This window comes from Chiloscyllium plagiosum, unplaced genomic scaffold (genome assembly GCF_037043375.1).
Source record: "Chiloscyllium plagiosum isolate Xiang-an unplaced genomic scaffold, Cpla_swu_hap1 HiC_scaffold_24, whole genome shotgun sequence".
NCBI classification, from domain to species: domain Eukaryota; kingdom Metazoa; phylum Chordata; class Chondrichthyes; order Orectolobiformes; family Hemiscylliidae; genus Chiloscyllium; species Chiloscyllium plagiosum.
The window spans coordinates 63623495-63641771 of record NW_028270162.1 but is presented as its reverse complement, the minus strand read 5'-3'; the positions used below and the strand labels follow the sequence as shown (position 1 = coordinate 63641771).

Sequence of the window (18277 nt, the reverse complement as noted above, 5' to 3'; positions counted from 1 at the left end):
TACCGAGGAACACCCTCACACAGCACTAACCTGTACCTCAGTGTACCCAGGAATACCCTCTCACACAGCACCACCCCGTACCCCAGTGTACCCAGGAATAACCTCACACAGCACCACCCCATATACCGGACTACCCAGGAATACCCTAAAACTGCATCCCCCCGTACCGCAGTGTACCCAGGAATACCCTCTCACACAGCACCACCCAATACCCCAGTCAAGCCAGGAATACACACACACAGCACCACCCCATAGCCCGGTGTACCCAGGAATACCCACTCACACAGCACCACCCCATACCCAAGTGTACCCAGGAATACCCACTCACACAGCACCACCCCGCACCCCAGTGTACCCAGGAATACCCTCACACAGCACTACCCTGTACCCCAGTGTACCCAGAAATTCCCTCTCACACAGTACCCAAGTGTATCCAGGGATACACACACGCAGCACCACCCCAGACCCGGGTGTACCCAGGAATTCCCTCTCACACAGCACCACCCCATACCCCAGTGTACCCAGGAATACCCACACACAGCACCACCCAATACCACAGTGTACCCCGGAATACCCTCTCACACAGCACCACCCCGTGCACCAGTGTACCTCGGAATACCCTCACACAGCACCACCCCATTACGCCAGTGTACCCAGGAATACCCTCACACACAGCATCACCCCCTACCCCAGTGTACCCAGGAATACCCACACACAGCACTACCCTGTACCCCAGTGTACCCAGAAATTCCCTCTCACACAGTACCACCTCGTACCCAAGTGTACCCAGGGATACACACACAGCAGCACCACCCCATACCCCAGTGTACCCAGGAATACCCTCACACAGCACCACCCCGTACCCCAGTGTACCCAGAAATTCCCTCTCACACAGTACCATCTCGTACACAAGTGTACCAAGGAATACACACACGCAGCACCACCCCAGACCCAGGTGTACCCTGGAATACCCTCTATCACAGCACCACCCCTTACCCCAGTGTACCCAGGAATACCCTCTCACACAGCACCACCCGTACCCCAGTATACCCAGGAATACCCTCTCACACAGCACCACCCGTACCCCAGTGTACCTAGCAATACCCTCACACAGCACCACCCCTTACCCCAGTGTACCCAGGAATACCCTCACACAGTACCACCCCTTACCCCAGTGTACCCAGGAATACCCTCCCACACAGCACCACCCCATACCCCAGTGTACCCAGGAATACCCTCCCACACAGCACCACCCCATACCCTAGTGTACCCAGGTATACCCGCTCACACAGCACCACCCCATACCCCAGTGTTCCCAGGTATACCCGCTTACACAGTACTACCCCATACCCCAGTGCACCCAGGAATACCCTCTCACACAGCACCACCTGGTTCCCCAGTGCAGCCAGGAATACCCACACACAGCACCACCCCATACCCCAGTGTACCCAGGAATACCCTCACACAGCACCACACTATACACCAGTGTACCAGGAATACTCTCTCACACAGCATCACCTGGTTCCCCAGTGCACCCAGGAATACCCTCACACAACACCACCCCATACCCTAGTGTGCCCAGGAAGACCCTCACACAGCACCACCGTACCCCAGTGTACCAGGAATACCCTCACACAACACCACCCCATACCCCAGTGTACCCAGGAATACCCACACGCAGCACTACCCTGTTCCCCTGTGTACCCAGGAATACCCTCTCACACATCACCACCACATACCCCAGTGTACCTAGGAATATCCACACACAGCAACACCCCATTCCCCAGTGTACCCAGGAAAACCCGCTCACACAGCACCACCCGTACCCCAGTGTACCCCGGAATACCCTCTCACACAGCACCACCCCATACCCCAGTGTACCCAGGAATTCCCTCTCACACAACACCACCTGGTTCCCCAGTGCAGCCAGGAATACCCACACACAGCACCACCCCATACCCTAGTGTGCCCAGGAACACCCTCACACAGTACCACCCGTACCCCAGTGCACCCAGGAATACCCTCTCACACAGCACCACCTGGTTCCCCACTGCAGCCAGGAATACCCACAAACAGCACCACCCCATACCCCAGTGTACCCAGGAATACCCTCACACACAGCATCACCCTGTACTCCAGTGTCCCCAGGATTACCCTCTCACACAGCACCACCTCTTACCCCAGTGTCCCCATGAATACCCTCTCACACAGCACCACCCCGTACCCCAGTGTACCCAGGAATACTCTCTCACACAGCACCATCCCATACCCCAGTGCACCCAGGAATACCCTCTCACACAGCACCACCCCGTACCCCAGTGTACTCAGGAATACTCTCTCACACAGCACCACCCCATACCCCAGTGTACCCAGGAATACCCTCACACAGCACCACCCTGTACCCCAGTGTACCCAGGAATACCCTCACACACCATCAGATTATTTCCCACTCTCTCCACTGTGGGGTGGTGGGAAATGTATGGTGAAAGTGTTTCCTCGCTCCTTGTTGGACATATTGCTCTGTGAATGTAGAAGACAGCAGCAGTTGAAATAAAGTTTGCTCCTCATTTCATGAGTAAGGCTTTATTTTAATTATTTCCAATATACAGTGAGAACATTTATAAACCACTGATATTCCTCAGGTCGATGGCTTGCTCATTGATGGGATCTGGTCACTCCCACCAACATTTTCCTGCTCAGCCACAGAATGACTCTCGAGAAGGTGATGAGGAGTTGCCTGTGAATCCCAGCTTCTGTGTGGACAAGGGTTTGGGACAGCTGGGATGAAAGTGTGTGACTCCCCCACCATCTCACAGGGCAGTTACGAGTAAACCATGTTTCTGTGGGTCAGGAATGATGGTATGTCAGACCAGGTAAGGATGGCAATTTCCCTTCCTCGAGGAAGAGCATTAGCAGACGTACTGGGTTTTTAAAAAATTACAATAAATCATCGTTTTAATAGCCACCATTACCAAGACCAGCTTTTTATTCCCAATTTAATGATCTACATTTAAAATTCCCCAGCTTCCTTGAGGAGGCTTTGATTATGTGGATTACTGGCCCAGAAACATTCCCATTAGGGACCAATTGCACAAGGTGATGTCAAGCCTGTGTGCACTCGCCCTCACTATAATTGACAAGCTGAAGGTGACAGGCTTTAACCATTAAGGGTGATTTAGCCAAGGCTGACCAATGCCCTCACCAGGCCAACACCCTCCTGCAATGTCACTCCCCAGCCAACACCCCTGCGCACTCCTGAAGGTCACTGCTTCTTCCTTTTCCTTCAACACCAAAGAAGTTCATGCGTTCACAAAGTCACCTTTTTCTCAATATACCCTGTCCATCCTCTTCAGAATCTTGTACGCTTCAGCAAGATCTCTCCTCATTCTTCTAAACTCGCATAAATAAAAGACCAACCTGTGTTAAAAGGTCAACCCCTTTCGCAGAGGATTCAGCCGAGTGAACCTGCGTTGAACTGTTCAATGCCAGCACATTCTTTTCAAACCAGAGAACCAGCAACTCATCCAGTTGCAACCAGATTGTCCATTCCAATATCCTCTTCAATCCAACAGCCCCAAGCTTGTGACATCACTTGTTCACCGCCCCCCCCATTGGCATCACTGGATCCTCCCAATGATGTCACTGACCTAACCAATGCTTTCACTGCCCAAAACCATGACATAATTGTCTCAGCCTCAATGACATCACTGTTCCTTCCCATTACATCATGGTCCGTTTCCCTACAATGTGTCTGATTTACTCCCTCTCTGTCAGATTTGTAAATATAATGGAATGAAACTCCCAAAGCAAGGTATAGCCTGGGTTGAGCTGAAACCTCCACATGAAGCTGATCCAGCTAGCTTACAATTTACTTCCTGAATGCTATCGAGTATGTCAGGGCCTCGAGGAAGCAGGCGTGATGTGAGTGAGCTGGTAATTTCCTGTGCACAGTCAGTGTCTCAGACTGCAATCCCCCCCGAACCACATGGGCTCATGTAAACACCACACAAAACTTTACAGCTAATAGCTTACAGACAGGAATACACAACACAACAAGAACACACACAGCATTCCCATCCCCGCCTCCACTAGCTATGCTACCGATGTAGGCAGGTAAGAGGCAGTAGTCTGGCATTGCACAGGAAGCTAGACAAATACACCAGGCATTCAGTTAATTTAAGCTGCTATCAAATCTCTCACCCACTCCGTGACCTTCACACATGAGTCCTTTATATCCTGTCGGCATGTTGTCACTCTCTTTCTCTCTCTCTTTCTGTGCATCCACCCCTCCCTCCTCTCTCTCTCTCTCTCTCGCTTCTTTTACTTGTTGCCACTAGAACCCTTCACCTTGTTGTTGGAACAAGTTAGAGTCTCATTGAGCTGAGGATCAGGAGACTTTGGTGAGAGTTGAGCAGGGAGTCTGTTGTGCGGAGACAGTGGAGAGCTGACCCTCGGTGTTTTCCTCTCCCTCTGGTTGTTGCTCCCCTGGGTCCCCGTGGAGCCGTAAATCTGGGACATGTCCGTTCTGCTGGGGATCTTTCTCCAACACGTCTTGGGAGCAGGCGTTCACCAGATCAAAAACTCCCCCATTGAGTTGAGTACTCCCACCGCCCCCATGGGTGGAGCTTCTCTTACTAGGCGTTTGCAGCACCTGGTCTGGCTTCCTCAGGATGTGCTTCCTCAGAATCTTGCGGAATGTCTGGCGGAACTCTCGGATGCGGTACGCGTAAATGAGAGGGTTGACCACAGAGTTGGCATGGGACAGGATGATGGCAAAGTACATGATCCAGGCCGGGGGGCGACAGTTCTCACAGAAGAGGTTGACGCAGTTAATGATGTGAAGTGGCAACCAGCAGACAGCGAAGAGGCCCACGATGATGGCCAAGGATTTGGCAGCGTGCACCTCCTTCTGAAGGGTGGACCTGCTCTTCTCAATGGCTGTGGTCTTAAACTCCATCTGCTTGAGTTGATGGCGGGCGGCCATGAAGATTCTCAAGTAAATGCCAAACATGATGAGCAAGGGCATCAAGACGCAGGCAAAGAAGTTATAATACACCATGTAATTCATGGTGACCACCTCTTCGAACAGGCAGGAGACCATGCCATCCCTGCAGCCTTCGGTCCCGTTCAGCTTCATGGTGAGCTCGCAGTTGGACTGATTCCAGCCCAGCATCGGGGTCAGGCCGATCATGAAGGACAGGATCCAGCAGACACAGATGATTCCCCTGGCCCGCTGGCCAGTCACCAGGCTGTTGTACCTGCAACGACAAGCAATTGGCAGCTTAGCATCGAGTCTGCTTGGAAACCGGTGCAACTGAGAAGTGAGATCAACCACAGTTTCTTAACAAGTGAAAATTGAATGTTTTGTACCTTGCTGCTGAGAGCTCTCCTTCACAGTGGATTGATAACTTTAAATGGTGCTGCCCCATTGTTGGATGGAGTTAACAGCCACCATGATGTACCCAATGCCCCTTACCATAGCTGTTTCCTGGCCTGGAGGGATGGGCTGGGAGGTAGGGAAAGGTGGAGAAGGTGAGGTGAAGGTAGGGTCCAGATAGCTTTGAAGGAAGGCGAGATGTTTGACAAGGACAGGGAGCTGAAGGGTGCTGTTCCCTAGCTGCTTCATGCTATCTGTCAGGTGACAGGGTAACCGTCCCACCAGCTTCCTGGGTTCAGGAAGGGATGACCGTCTCAAGTGGCACTCGGTGGATCATTGAGGGCACCCCCCAGTGATGACATCCCTTCCCTCTATGCCAGGGCTTGCTTGACTGACCTTGGCCAACTCCAGGCTTCACTGATCTGGTTGAGAGGACAAGCGCCGTCTCAGTTGGGCGCAGTCCCGGCGGTGACCACTGTTCTTGGTGGTGCCAGTGAGGTGACTGTGCTGCCTCTCTCTGATAGGAAGCAACTCTTCGAGATGGGAACCCACTGTTCAAAGGGACAGGAATTCAGCAACAGCAGAACGTGGAACCATTAACCCTGCTGATTGGATCAGGAATTAGAATCTTTCACAAACCTCTTCTGGGACTTGGATATTAGAACGCAAATTTGAAAAGATACCAAATGGGGAGGTGGGGGAAGACAGTGAGGATTGTAAGAATCAGGACATAGAGCGGCGAGCAGACATGTGGGAGAAGAACTAAGACAAATGAGTGAAGTGGTCCAGTTTGGCATAACTGTCAGGGAAATCCGACATAGACTTAACAACATGGTTCAAAGGTGTGTGCAGGGTCAGGGGGATCTGGGTGCAGATCTTTTCAGGGAGCAGGGCAGAGAGGGAAAGTGGATAGCAAAGCATATTGGGATCTTCAGCTTCATAACTATAGACATAAAAGCAGAGATGTTATATTGAGCCTTCATAAAGCTCTGGTTGGACCACATCGATAGGATTTTAAAAACCTTTATTCATGGGATGAGGACGTCACTGGCGACGCCAACATTTATTGCTAATCCCAAATCACCCAGAGGGTACCCATGGCCAACGAATCATAGAGACGTACAATTCATCCATGCTGACCAGATATCCCAACCTAATCTAATACTATTTGCCAGCACTTGGCCCATATCCCTCCAAACCCTTCCTATTCATATACACATCCAGATGTCTTTTAAAAGTTGCAATTATACCAGCCTCACCACTTCGACTGGCAGCTCATTCCATACACACACCACCCTCTGTGTGAAAACGTTGCTCCTTCGGTCCCTTTTATATCTTTCTCCTCTTACCCTAAGCCAATGCCCTCTAGTCCTGGACGTTCCCACCCCAGGGAAAAGACCTTGTCTATTTACCCTATCTATGCTCCTCATGATTTTATAAACCTCCACAAAGTCACCCCTCAGCCTCCGATGTTCCTGGGAAAACAGCCCCAACTTACTCGGCCTCTCCCTATTGCTGTGGGCCTGGAATCACATGTAGGTCAAACTGGGCAGTGATGGCAGGTTCCTTCCCTATAGGACATTACAATCATAGAATCCCACAGCTTGGAAGCAGGCCTTTCGGCCAATCAAGGCCATGCTGACCACCCTAACAGCATCCCACCAAGACCCACCCCATTCTTGTAACCCTGCATTTTCCGTGGCTAATCCACCTATCCCTGAACACTATGGGGCAGTTTAGCATTGCCAATCCATCTAACTCATGCATCTTTGGACTGTGGGAGGAAACCGGAGCACCCAGAGGAAATCCAAGCAGACACAGGGAGAATGTGCAAACTCCACACAGATAGTTGCCTGAGACTGGAATCAAACCTGGGTCCCTGGTGCTGTGAGGCAGCCGTGCTAACCACTGAGCCACCATGTTATCTCATGAGTGAACCACACAGGTTTTCTGACAATTGCCAATGGATTCATGCTTATCATTATGCTCTTAATTCTATATTTTTAAAAGTGAATACTAATTCCACCATCAGCTGTAGCACGATTTAAACCCAGGTCTGCAGGACAATACCTAGGTCTCTGGATCAACGGTTTGGCGATAATAGCACTCAGCCATTGCCTCCACTAATTAGACTTTTTATATTAAAATAAGTATTATATCCATTATCAGCATCCTTAGGGTTACTATTGACCAGAAACGCAACTGGACTAGCCGTATAAATACAATGGCAACAACAGCAGATCAGAGGCTAGGAACACTGCAGCAACATTTATTCTAAAAGGACTGGATAATAAAAATTAGAAGTGTTGCTACAATTATTGAAGGCATTGGTGAGACCAGACCGGGAGCACTTTGTCCAGTTTTGGCCTCCTTACTTGAGGAAGGATGGGGAGGCACTGGAAGCAGTTCAGAGGGGGGGGTCACCACATTGATCCCAGGGATGGAAGGGCTGGTGGGTGAGGAGGGGTTGAACAGCTCAGGCCTGTACTCGCTGGAGTTCAGGAGAATGGGGAGGGGCGGGGGGTGATTGAGGGGTATAAAATGCAAAAGGGAACTGACAAGGGGGTCCTTGAACAGATGTTCCCCCTTGTGGGACAGTCTTGAACAAGAGGTCATGGATATTGAGTGAGAGGAGGGAGGTTGAACACTGAGAGGAGGGGAGGGGGTGGGAATCTGTGGAGCTCACTGCCCCAGGGTGAGGTGGAGGAAAGATCAATCCACAGATTCAAGAGTGAAATCGATATGGGGAGTAGGCAGGAGAGAGGAGTTCAGTTCAGCCATTGTCACAGGAAGTGGCAGAGTGGCTGAAAGGGCTGCATTACCGACTCCTGCTACTAATTTCTCTGTTGCCAAGAGTAACTTCCCTCCTGTCTCCCCAAAGCCTGTCCACCATCTACAAGGCACAGGTCAGGGTGTGTTGGAACACTCCCCACTTGCCTGGATGGGGGCAGCTCCAACTATATTCAAGAAACACGACACCATCCAGGAGAAAGCAGTCCACTCAATTGGTATCACAGCCACAAACATCCGTTCCCTCCATCACCAACTCAGTAGCAGCAGTGTGTACTGTCCATAAGATGCACTTCAGAAATTCAGCACCTTCCAAACCCATGACCACTTCCATCCAGAAGGATAAATGTGGGGAGTGGATTCTAGTGTAAGGGGTGGTCTGTAGACTCGGGAGTGGGTTGTAGTGTAAGGGGTGGTGTGTACTCTGGGGAGTGTGCTGTAGTGTAACGGGTGGTGTGTACTCTGGGGTGTGGGCTGTAGTGTAAGGGATGGTGTGTACTCTGGGGAGTGGGCTGTAGTGTAATGGGTGGTGTGTACTCTGGGGAGTGTGCTGTAGTGTAACGGGTGGTGTATATTCTGGGGAGTGGGCTGTAGTGTAACGGGTGGTGTGTACTCTGGGGTGTGGGCTGTAGTGTAAGGGATGGTGTGTACTCTGGGGAGTGGGCTGTAGTGTAAGGGGTGGTCTGTACTCTGGGGTGTGGGCTGTAGTGTAAGGGGTGGTCTGTACCCTGGGGAGTGGGCTGTAGTGTAAGGGGTGGTGTGTACTCTGGGGAGTGTGCTGTAGTGTAAGGGGTGGTCTGTACTCTGGGGTGTGGGCTGTAGTGTAAGGGGTGGTCTGTACCCTGGGGAGTGGGCTGTAGTGTAAGGGGTGGTGTGTAGTCTGAGGAGTGGGCTGTAGTGTAACGGGTAGTGTGTACTCTGGGGAGTGGGCTGTAGTGTAACGGGTGGTGTGTACTCTGGGGTGTGGGCTGTAGTGTAAGGGATGGTCTGTACTCTGGGGAGTGGGCTGTAGTGTAACGGGTGGTCTGTACCCTGGGGAGTGGGCTGTAGGGTGGGTGACAATTCTCCTCTGTTTTTGCTCTGGCAGATTGATGTGATGGGGTTAGTCAGTGAGCTGTGACATTTTGTCCTTCACTGTCTTTATGATCTTGTGCTGGCCATTGTTTGATTGACGAGTTTGAACTGTGACCTCCACTTGTCCGTCTCCCACACCGAAAGCTAATTTCATTCAACTGGAGACAGCTGCAGGTACCTGCACGAGCAGAGAACAGAGCACAATTCTCTCGAACAGTCTGCACAGAACCAAACTGGCCACATTGCCTTAAACAACCATCGAGAAACCACTTCCTGTGAAACCTCACTGTTAAAAGCCGTGAGCTCACTGGTTATTTCCAGCTGCAATAGATGCTGCTTGAGCTGTTGTCAGGGTCTAATTACGATTCTAATTCAGGTTCTAATTTTTAAATCACCTTCAAGAAAATCCATTAACACTGAAGACATCCTGAACAGTATAAATAACAAACAGTCAAAAACGATTTCACATCTAAAAAAAACACTGTCGTTTCTTCCAGATTTAAACAATTCCACATGGAAAAATTTGATTCAGTTCCCATCAGAAATAAGATTGGCTCATCTGAACAGACCAATGTGTTCACCAGGCTGATCGTGTTCACACCAATAACCCCCAAAAACAATTCTTCACACTAGCAATGAGTAATTTCTCAAGTGTCACACACTGTTTCTCATTACCATATTGCTCCCTTGTATTATTGCACTGTCCTTTCTCCCTAACTTTCTCCAGCTCACCTCATGTAGGGACTGGGGAGCCCTTTCAGTTCATCGAGCTTGCTCTGCTCTACAATGCAACCATGGCTGATTGAACACTACAATGTGTTTTACTCAGCCCATAACCCTGTACCTCACTGATAATCAGCAATCTATCAATCCCTCCCTTACACGTACTCAAAGACTACCACCCCTCTGTGGTAGAGAATTCCAAAGGTTCACAAACCTCTGAATGAAATCATTTCTTTGCGTCTTGGACCCAAGTGGCATTGCCCATTTTTAGATTTGTGCCCGCTGGTTTGAGATTTAACCAACTGGGGGAACATCTTACCTGCATCTTCCCCATCTATCCCTTTAAGCATTTTGTAAGTTTTCGTGAGGTCACCTCTCATTGTCCTCCTGCCATCCCTGGGACAAGTCTGATAAATCTTTGTTGTACTCCCTTTATGGCAATAATATATTTCCTGATGTAAAGTGACCAGAACTGCACAGTGAGCAGTCTGACTAAGCTCCGATACATTTAAAGCAAGACTTCACTACATGTGACTCAAATATTTTTGCCATAAATACTAATATTCTGCCAACCTTCCTGACAGCTTACTGCTTCTGCAGGTTAGCCTTCAAGGATTTATTGACAAGAACTTGTATGTCCCTTTGTACATCTATCCTGCATCATTTAAACCATTTTACAATAACTGTGCACACCTGGTCTCCTGACAAAAGTGGATAACCTAACGTTGCTCCATTATATTATTTCATCTGTCATCTTCCTGCCCATTCATTAACCCTATCCAGATTCTCCTGAAACTGCTTTACACCTTCCTCACAACACAAATTTCCACTTAGCTTTGTTTCGTTCACCAATTCGGAAATTTTAGATTCGATCTTCATCTCCGAATCATTTTGACAGAGTGTATAGCTGGGGTGAAGGTACTGATCTTTACAGTACCCCACTACATAGTCACTGCCTGCCAACACGAAAATGATCCATTTACAGGCAGTTCATGATTTATGAGTGTTTGAATGCTCATATATGGATGATATCCTATATTAAAATTACTGTTAAAGATCTGACATGTGACTGTTTGCTTGCATTTCCAAATTGCTATTTTATACTGGACTGCATTGTGTCCCGACTTGTGTATAAAATGACTTACAAATATAGGAGGAGAAAGTGAGGGCTGCAGATGCTGGAGATCAGAGCTGAAAATGTGTTGCTGGAAAAGCACAGCAGGTCAGGCAGCATCCAAGGAATAGGAGAATCGACGTTTCGGGCATAAGCCCTTCTTCAGGAATGAGGAAAGTGTGTCCAGCAGGCTAAGATAAAAGGTAGGGAGGAGGGACTTGGGGGAGGGGCTTTGGAAATGCGATAGGTGGAGGGAGGTCAAGGTGAGGGTGATAGGCCGGAGTGGGGTGGGGGCGGAGAGGTCAGGATGATGATTGCAGGTTAGGAAGGCGGTGCTGAGTTCGAGGGATTTGACTGAGACAAGGTGGGGGGAGGGGAAATGAGGAAAACTGGAGAAATCTGAGTTCATCCCTTGTGGTTGGAGGGTTCCTAGGCGGAAGATGAGGCGCTCTTCCTCCAACCGTCGTGTTACTATGGTCTGGCGATGGAGGAGTCCAAGGACCTGCATGTCCTTGGTGGAGTGGGAGGGGGAGTTGAAGTGTTGAGCCACGGGGTGGTTGGGTTGGTTGGTCCGGGTGTCCCAGAGGTGTTCTCTGAAACACTCCGCAAGTAGGCGGCCTGTCTCCGCAATATAGAGGAGGCCACATCGGGTGCAGAGGATGCAATAGATGATGTGTGTGGAGGTGCAGGTGAATCTGTGGCGGATATGGAAGAATCCTTTGGGCCTTGGAGGGAAGTGAGGGGGGAGGTGTGGGCGCAAGTTCTGCATTTCTTGCGATTGCAGGGGAAGGTGCCGGGAGTGGAGGTTGGGTTGGTGCAGGGTGTGGACCTGACGAGGGAGTCACGGAGGGAGTGGTCTTTTCGGAACGCTGATAGGGGAGGGGAGGGAAATATATCCGTTTGGAACAAATATACTCAGGAATGGAACTCATAGATAATCCGAGGACTGCCTGCATTCCGAATGTTTTCTGTCCGTTAGCCAATCATTACTCTGTGCCGCGAAGCTGAATAGGCTGGGGCTGTTTTCCCTGGAATGTCAGAGGCTGAGGGGTGATCTTATAGAGGTTTATAATATCATGAGAGGCATGGATAGGGTAAATAGACAAGGTCTTTTCCCTGGGATGGGAGAGTTCAGAACTAGAGTGAGAGGTGAGAGGGTTTAGGGTGAATGGGGGAAAGATAGAAAAGGGACCTGAGGGTCAACATCTTCACCCAGAGGGCGGTACGTGTATGGAATGAGCTGCCAGAGGAACTGGTGGAGGCTGGTACGATTACAACATTTAAAAGGCATCTGGATGGGTATATGAATAGGAAGGGTTTGGAGGGAAAAGGGCCAAACGCTGGCAAATGGGACTAGGTCGGAATATCTGGTCAGCATGGATGAGTTGGACTGAAGGCTCTGTTTTCGAGCTGTACATCCCTAAGACTCTTTGACTCAGTACATTATCTCTTGTCCAATGTTCTTTAATATTTCTAACTAACCACCTGTTGGGAACTTTATCTGGAAATCTACTACATCCATTGGCTCTCCTTTATCAGTTTTGTTAGTAACATCTTCAGACACCTCCAACAGGTTTATCAAACATGAGTTTCTATTTGCAGATCTATGCTGACCATATCTAATCAGATCATTATCAACCAGCTAACTATTGACGCCACCCTTTATTTTCTCGAATACTGATGTGAATAGTGGGTGACAGTTGTTACTTCCAATCTGCAGGAATCATTCCAGAATGTATGGAGAGTAGCTCCAGGGGTATTAGAGAGGAGTTACAGGGAGGTCGTCTCACCTCAGGTACAGGAAAAAGGTTACAATCAGGGGACGAATAGGGATCAGGCAGACAGTGCAGGGATCCCCTGTGATCATTGCCGTCAATAATACCGTTTTGGTTACTGTTGTGGGGTGGCCGTGGGGGGTTGGGGGGCGACCTCCCAGGAGCAAGCTACAGCAGCCAGGTCTCTAGCACTGAGCCTGGGTATGTGGCTCAGAAGGGAAGCGGGGAGAATAGAAAAGTGCTAGTGGTAGTAGACTCAATAGTTAGAGGAACAGACAGGAGATTCTGTGGTCGTGAATAGGACTCCCAGAAGGCGTGTTGCTTCCCAGGTGCCAGAGTCTGGGATGTCTCTGATTGAGTCTACAGGATCCTGAAGGGGAGGGTAAGCAGCCAGAAGTCGGGGTTCCTCATTGGCACCAATGACATAGCGAGGAAAAGGGGTGAGGATCTAAAAAATGATTTCAGGGGGTTAGAGTGGAAGCTAAAAAGCAGGACAAGCAGAGTAGTAATCTCAGGATTACTACCGGTGCTACGTGGTAGTGAGGGAGGAACAGGGAGCGAGTGCAGTTAAACACGTGGCTACAGGACTGGTGCAGGAGGGAGGGCTTCAGATATGTAGATCACTGCAGCACCTTCTGGCAAGGTAGGACCTGTATGTGAAGGACGGGTGCATCTAAACCATACGGGCACCAATGTCCTGGGTGGGGGATTTGCTAGAGCACTTTGGGAGGGTTTGGCAGGGGGAATGGGAACCAGAGCTACAGATCAGATAGTTGTTGAACGGGTAGAAATAGAATGCAGGGAGTCTGTCAGGAAGGATACACAGTTGATGGGGCAAAGGGATGGGTTAACATGTGTCTGTTTTAATGCAAGGAGTGTCAGGGATAAGAGTGATGAACTTAGAGCATAGAGCTTGGAACTACGATGTTGTGGCCATAACAAGACATAGATTTCACAGGGGCAAGAATGGTTGCTGGATGTTCTCGGGTTTCGATCTCTTAAAAACAATGCGTGTGGGAAAGTGGGGGGGGGAGTGGGTAAAAGGGGAGGGGGGAGTGGGTAAAAGGGGAGGGGGGAGGAGGGTATTGAGGAGGGTTGTCTACAGAGTCAGTGTGGGTGGACGTCAGTATCAGGAAAGGAGCAGTCACTTTATTGGGTCTTTTCTATAGACCCCCCAGTAGCAGCAGAGAGATAGAAGAACAGATTGGACAGCAGATCTCGGAAAGGTGCAGATGTAACAGAGTTGTTGTTATGGGTGACTTCAACTTCCCCAATATTGATTGGAACCTCCTTCGTGCAGATGGTCTGGATGGAGCCGATTTTGTCAGGTGTTTCCAAGAAGGATTCCTGACTCAATATGTAGATAGGCTGACTGGGGGGAGACCATATTGGATTTGGTGGTAGGCAACGAGCTAGGCCAGGTGTCAGATCTCTCAGTGGTCGAGCATTTTGGAGACAGTGACCACAACTGCCTCATCTTTACCACAGCCATGGGAAGGGATAGGAACAGACAGTATGGGAAGGTATTTAATTGGGGGAGGGGAAATTCTACCGCTTTTAGGCAGAAGCTGTGGAATATAAACTGGGAGCAATTGTTCTACAGGGAAAGGCACTGCAGAAATGTGGAGGCTGTTTAAGGAGCACTTGTTGCGAGTGTTGGATAACTTTGTCCCACTGAGACAGGCAAGGATTGGTCAGGTGAAGGAGCCTTAGATGACAAGAGAAGAAGAGCCTCTCGTCAAGAGGAAGAAGGAAGCAAGGCTCTGGCTTGCAAGGTGATCACAAGGAAAGAACTCAAAAATGGAAAACTGACTGAGGAGAGCGAGGAGGGGGAATGAAAAAGCCTTGGCAGGAAGGATTAGGGAAAACTCAAAGGCTTTCTAAACTTATGTGAGGAATAAGAGAATGATCAAAGATAGGGTAGGGCCGATCAGGCATAGTGGAGGGAACCTGTGCCTGGAATCTGAAGAGATAGGAGAGGCCCTAAATGAGTTTTCTGCTTCGGTATTCACTAGAGACAGGGATCTTGTTGATAGTGAGAATACCATGGACCAGGTTAATAGGTTTGAACAGATTGATATTTAGAAACCGGATGCGTTGAAAATTCTGGGAAGCATCATCAAAATAGATAAGTCTCAAGTCTGGACCAGATACATCCAAGGTTATTATGGGAAGTGAGGACTGGTGTTGTAGATAGTGTTGAGGGCTGTTACAGGCTACAACAAGACATTGACAGGATGCAGAGCTGGGCTGAAAAGTGGCAGATGGAGTTCAACCTGGGTAAATGCGAAGGGATTCATTTTGGAAGGTTTGGAGGACTGAGATTGCTGCGCCTCTGGTGATGATCTTTGCATCCTCACTCTCCATGGGAATAGTACTGGATGATTGGAGGGAGGTGAATGTTGTTTCTCTGTTCAAGGAAAGAAATAGGGAAAGTTGCCACCCCGGTAAATAGTGCGGTGAGGAAGGCATATGGCGTACTGGCTTTTATTGGTAGAGGAATTGACTTCCGGAGCCCTGAGGTCATGTTGCAGTTGTATAAGACTCTGGTGCGGCCACATCTGGAGTATTGTGTGCAGTTTTGGTCGCCATACTATAGAAAGGATGTGGAGGCACTGGAACGGGTGCAGAGGAGGTTTACCAGGATGTTGCCTGGTATGGTAGGAAGATCGTATGAGGAAAGGCTGAGGCACTTGGGGCTGTTTTAATTGGAGAAAAGAAGGTTTAGGGGTGACTTGATAGAGGTGTACAAGATGATTAGGGGTTTAGATAGGGTTGACCATGAGAACCTTTTTCCACGTATGGAGTCGGGTATTACAAGGGGGCATAGCTTTAAATTAAGGGGGGGGTAGGTATAGGACAAATGTTAGGGGTAGGTTCTTTACTCAGCGAGTCGTGAGTTCATGGAATGCCCTGCCAGTAGCAGTGGTGGACTCTCCCTCTTTATGGGCATTTAAGCGGGCATTGGATAGGCATATGGAGGATAGTGGGCTAGTGTAGGTTAGGTGGGCTTGGATCGGCACAACATCGAGGGCCAAAGGGCCTGTACTGCGCTGTATTCTTCTATGTTCTATGTGTCTGTCTGGATACAGAGTTGGCTGGCTGCAAGAAGACAGTGAGTGGGAGTGGATGGAAAGCATTCTGCCTTATGGTCAGTGATCAGTGATGTCCCGCAGGGATCTGTTTTTGGGCCGCTGCTCTTTGCAGTTTTTATAAATGACTTGGATAGAGAAGTGGAAGGGTGGGTTAGTAAGTTTGCCAATGACACAAAGGTCGGTGGTGTTGTAGCTGGTGTTGAGGGCTGTTACAGGCTACAACAAGACATTGACAGGATGCAGAGCTGGGCTGAAAAGTGGCAGATGGAGTTCAACCTGGGTAAATGTGAAGGGATTCATTTTGGAAGGTTGAACTTGAATACTGAATGCAGAGTTAACAGGATTCTTGGCAGTGTGGAGGAATAGTGGGATCTTGGGGTCCACGTACATAGATCCCTCAAAGTTGCCACCCAAGTTGATAGGGTTGTTCAGAAGTGTTTTGGCTTTCATTAACAGGGGGAGTGAGCTTCAGAGCTGCGAGGTTTTGCTGCAGCTCTATAAAACCCTGGTTAGACCACACTTGGAATATTGTGTCCAGTTCTGGTTGCCTCATTATAGGAAGGATGTAGATGCTTTCGAGAGAGAGCAGAGGAGATTTACCAGGATGCTGCCTGGATCGGAGGGTCTGTCTTAAGAAGAGAGGTTCAGTGAGCTCTGGAGGTGAAGGAAGAAGAGAGGTGACTTGATAGAGATGTACAAGGTAGTGAAAGACATAGATAGAGTAGATAGCCAGAGACCTTTCCCCAGGGCAGAAATGACTGTCACGAGGGGTCATAATTACAAGATGATTGGACGAAGGTTTATGGGATATATCAGAGGAAGGTTCTTTACTCAGAGAGTGGCGGGTGCGTGAAATACACAGCCAGTGGTGGTAGTAGAGTCAGATACATTAGAGACATTTAAGCAACTGCTGTACAAGCACATGGATGAGGGGTGTGTAGGTTAGGTTGATCTTAGATTAAGGTAAATGCTCAGCAAAACATTGTGGGCTGAAGGGCCGGTACTGTGTTGTACTGTTCTATGTCCTATGTATAGAATTTGGAAGATAAACACCAATGCATTGACTATTTCTATAGCTAATTCCTTGAACATTCAGAGATGTAGACCATCAGCTGATAGGGTTACAAACATAGAAGATAGGAACAGGTGGAGGCCATTTGGCCCTTTGAGCCTGCTCCACCATTCAATATGATCGTGGCTGATCGTCCAACTCAATAGCCTAACCCTGCTTTCTCCCCATAATCTTTGTTCCCATTTGCCTCAAGTGCTATATCTAACTGTCTCTTGAATACATTCAATGTTTTGGCATCAGCCACTTCCTGTAGTGCTGAATTCCACAGGCTCACAGGGTGAAGAAACGTCTCCTCCCCTCCATCCTAAATGAGCCACCCTGAATCCTCGGGCTGTGACCCCTGGTTCTGGATGCACCTACTGTTGCAAACATCTTCCCTGCATCTATCCTGTCTGGTCCTGTTAGAATTTTATAAGTCTCTATGAGACCCCCCCCTCATTCCTCTGGGAACCCCAGTGAAATCACTTTCCGCCCATTAATTTCCCCAGTACAATTTTCTCAGTGATGTTAATTTCCTTCAACCCCTCATTCTCCCTAATGACTTGGATCTCTAGTTCTGGGAGATTTTTATATCTTCCTCGATGTAAAAACAGACAACCTAATCATTTCGCTTCTCTTACCATTTTTCTTGGTTGACCCAAAGTTGACCCAAAACATTGACTTCCCCACTTCCTGATGCTGCCTGGCTGTCTGTGTACTTTCAGCCTCCTGCTCATCTACCTTGATTCCCAGCATCTGCGTTTTTATTTGTCTCTTCATCATTATCCTGTCGACCTGTGACTCCACTTACAAGGAACAGTGAAAATGCACCCCAAGGTCTCTTTGTCCATAAACACTGGCTGTATATGACAGGATCAGTGCTGAGGCCACCATTATTAACAGTCTTGGATGAGGAAAATGAATATACTATAGCCATTGCAGATGGTACAATAATACAAGGGAAGGAAAGTGGTGAGGATTACACAATGAATCAGCAGAGGGTTACCGACAGGTTAAGTGAGTGGGCAAAAATGTGATAAATGGGATATACTGGGGATATAATGTGCCCACAACACTTTTCCATGCAAGTAAGGAGATGAATACCTGTTCTTTTGCCTTCGGTTTGCTCACTACCAAAGGCCCTAAAGTCCCCTTCAAATTGAAATTGAAATTTGCTCATACTTTCAATTTTATATTTTCTGCTCATGTTAATGATGACAAGAGTGTTTTAAGCTTCTGGTATCCGGTGTTTTGAGTTCTCCACCCCCTGCACTCTCT

At 48.8% G+C, this 18277-nt stretch overlaps 1 protein-coding gene across 3 annotated transcripts in view; it reads right to left on the bottom strand.

Moving 5' to 3' along the window:
* Positions 1-2556: 2556 nt before the first annotated feature.
* The window catches only part of adora2aa (adenosine A2a receptor a), a 137864-nt gene continuing 122143 nt past the window's right edge, over positions 2557-18277 (bottom strand). For 2 of the 3 annotated variants that reach the window (XM_088000265.1, XM_088000264.1), the window contains exon 3: positions 2557-5258. In XM_088000265.1, coding sequence (XP_087856391.1) covers positions 4388-5258 — 871 coding nt within the window. In that variant the 3' untranslated portion in view covers positions 2557-4387. The remainder of the gene's footprint in view (positions 5259-18277) is intronic. The other variant, XM_088000266.1, reaches the window with a different exon arrangement.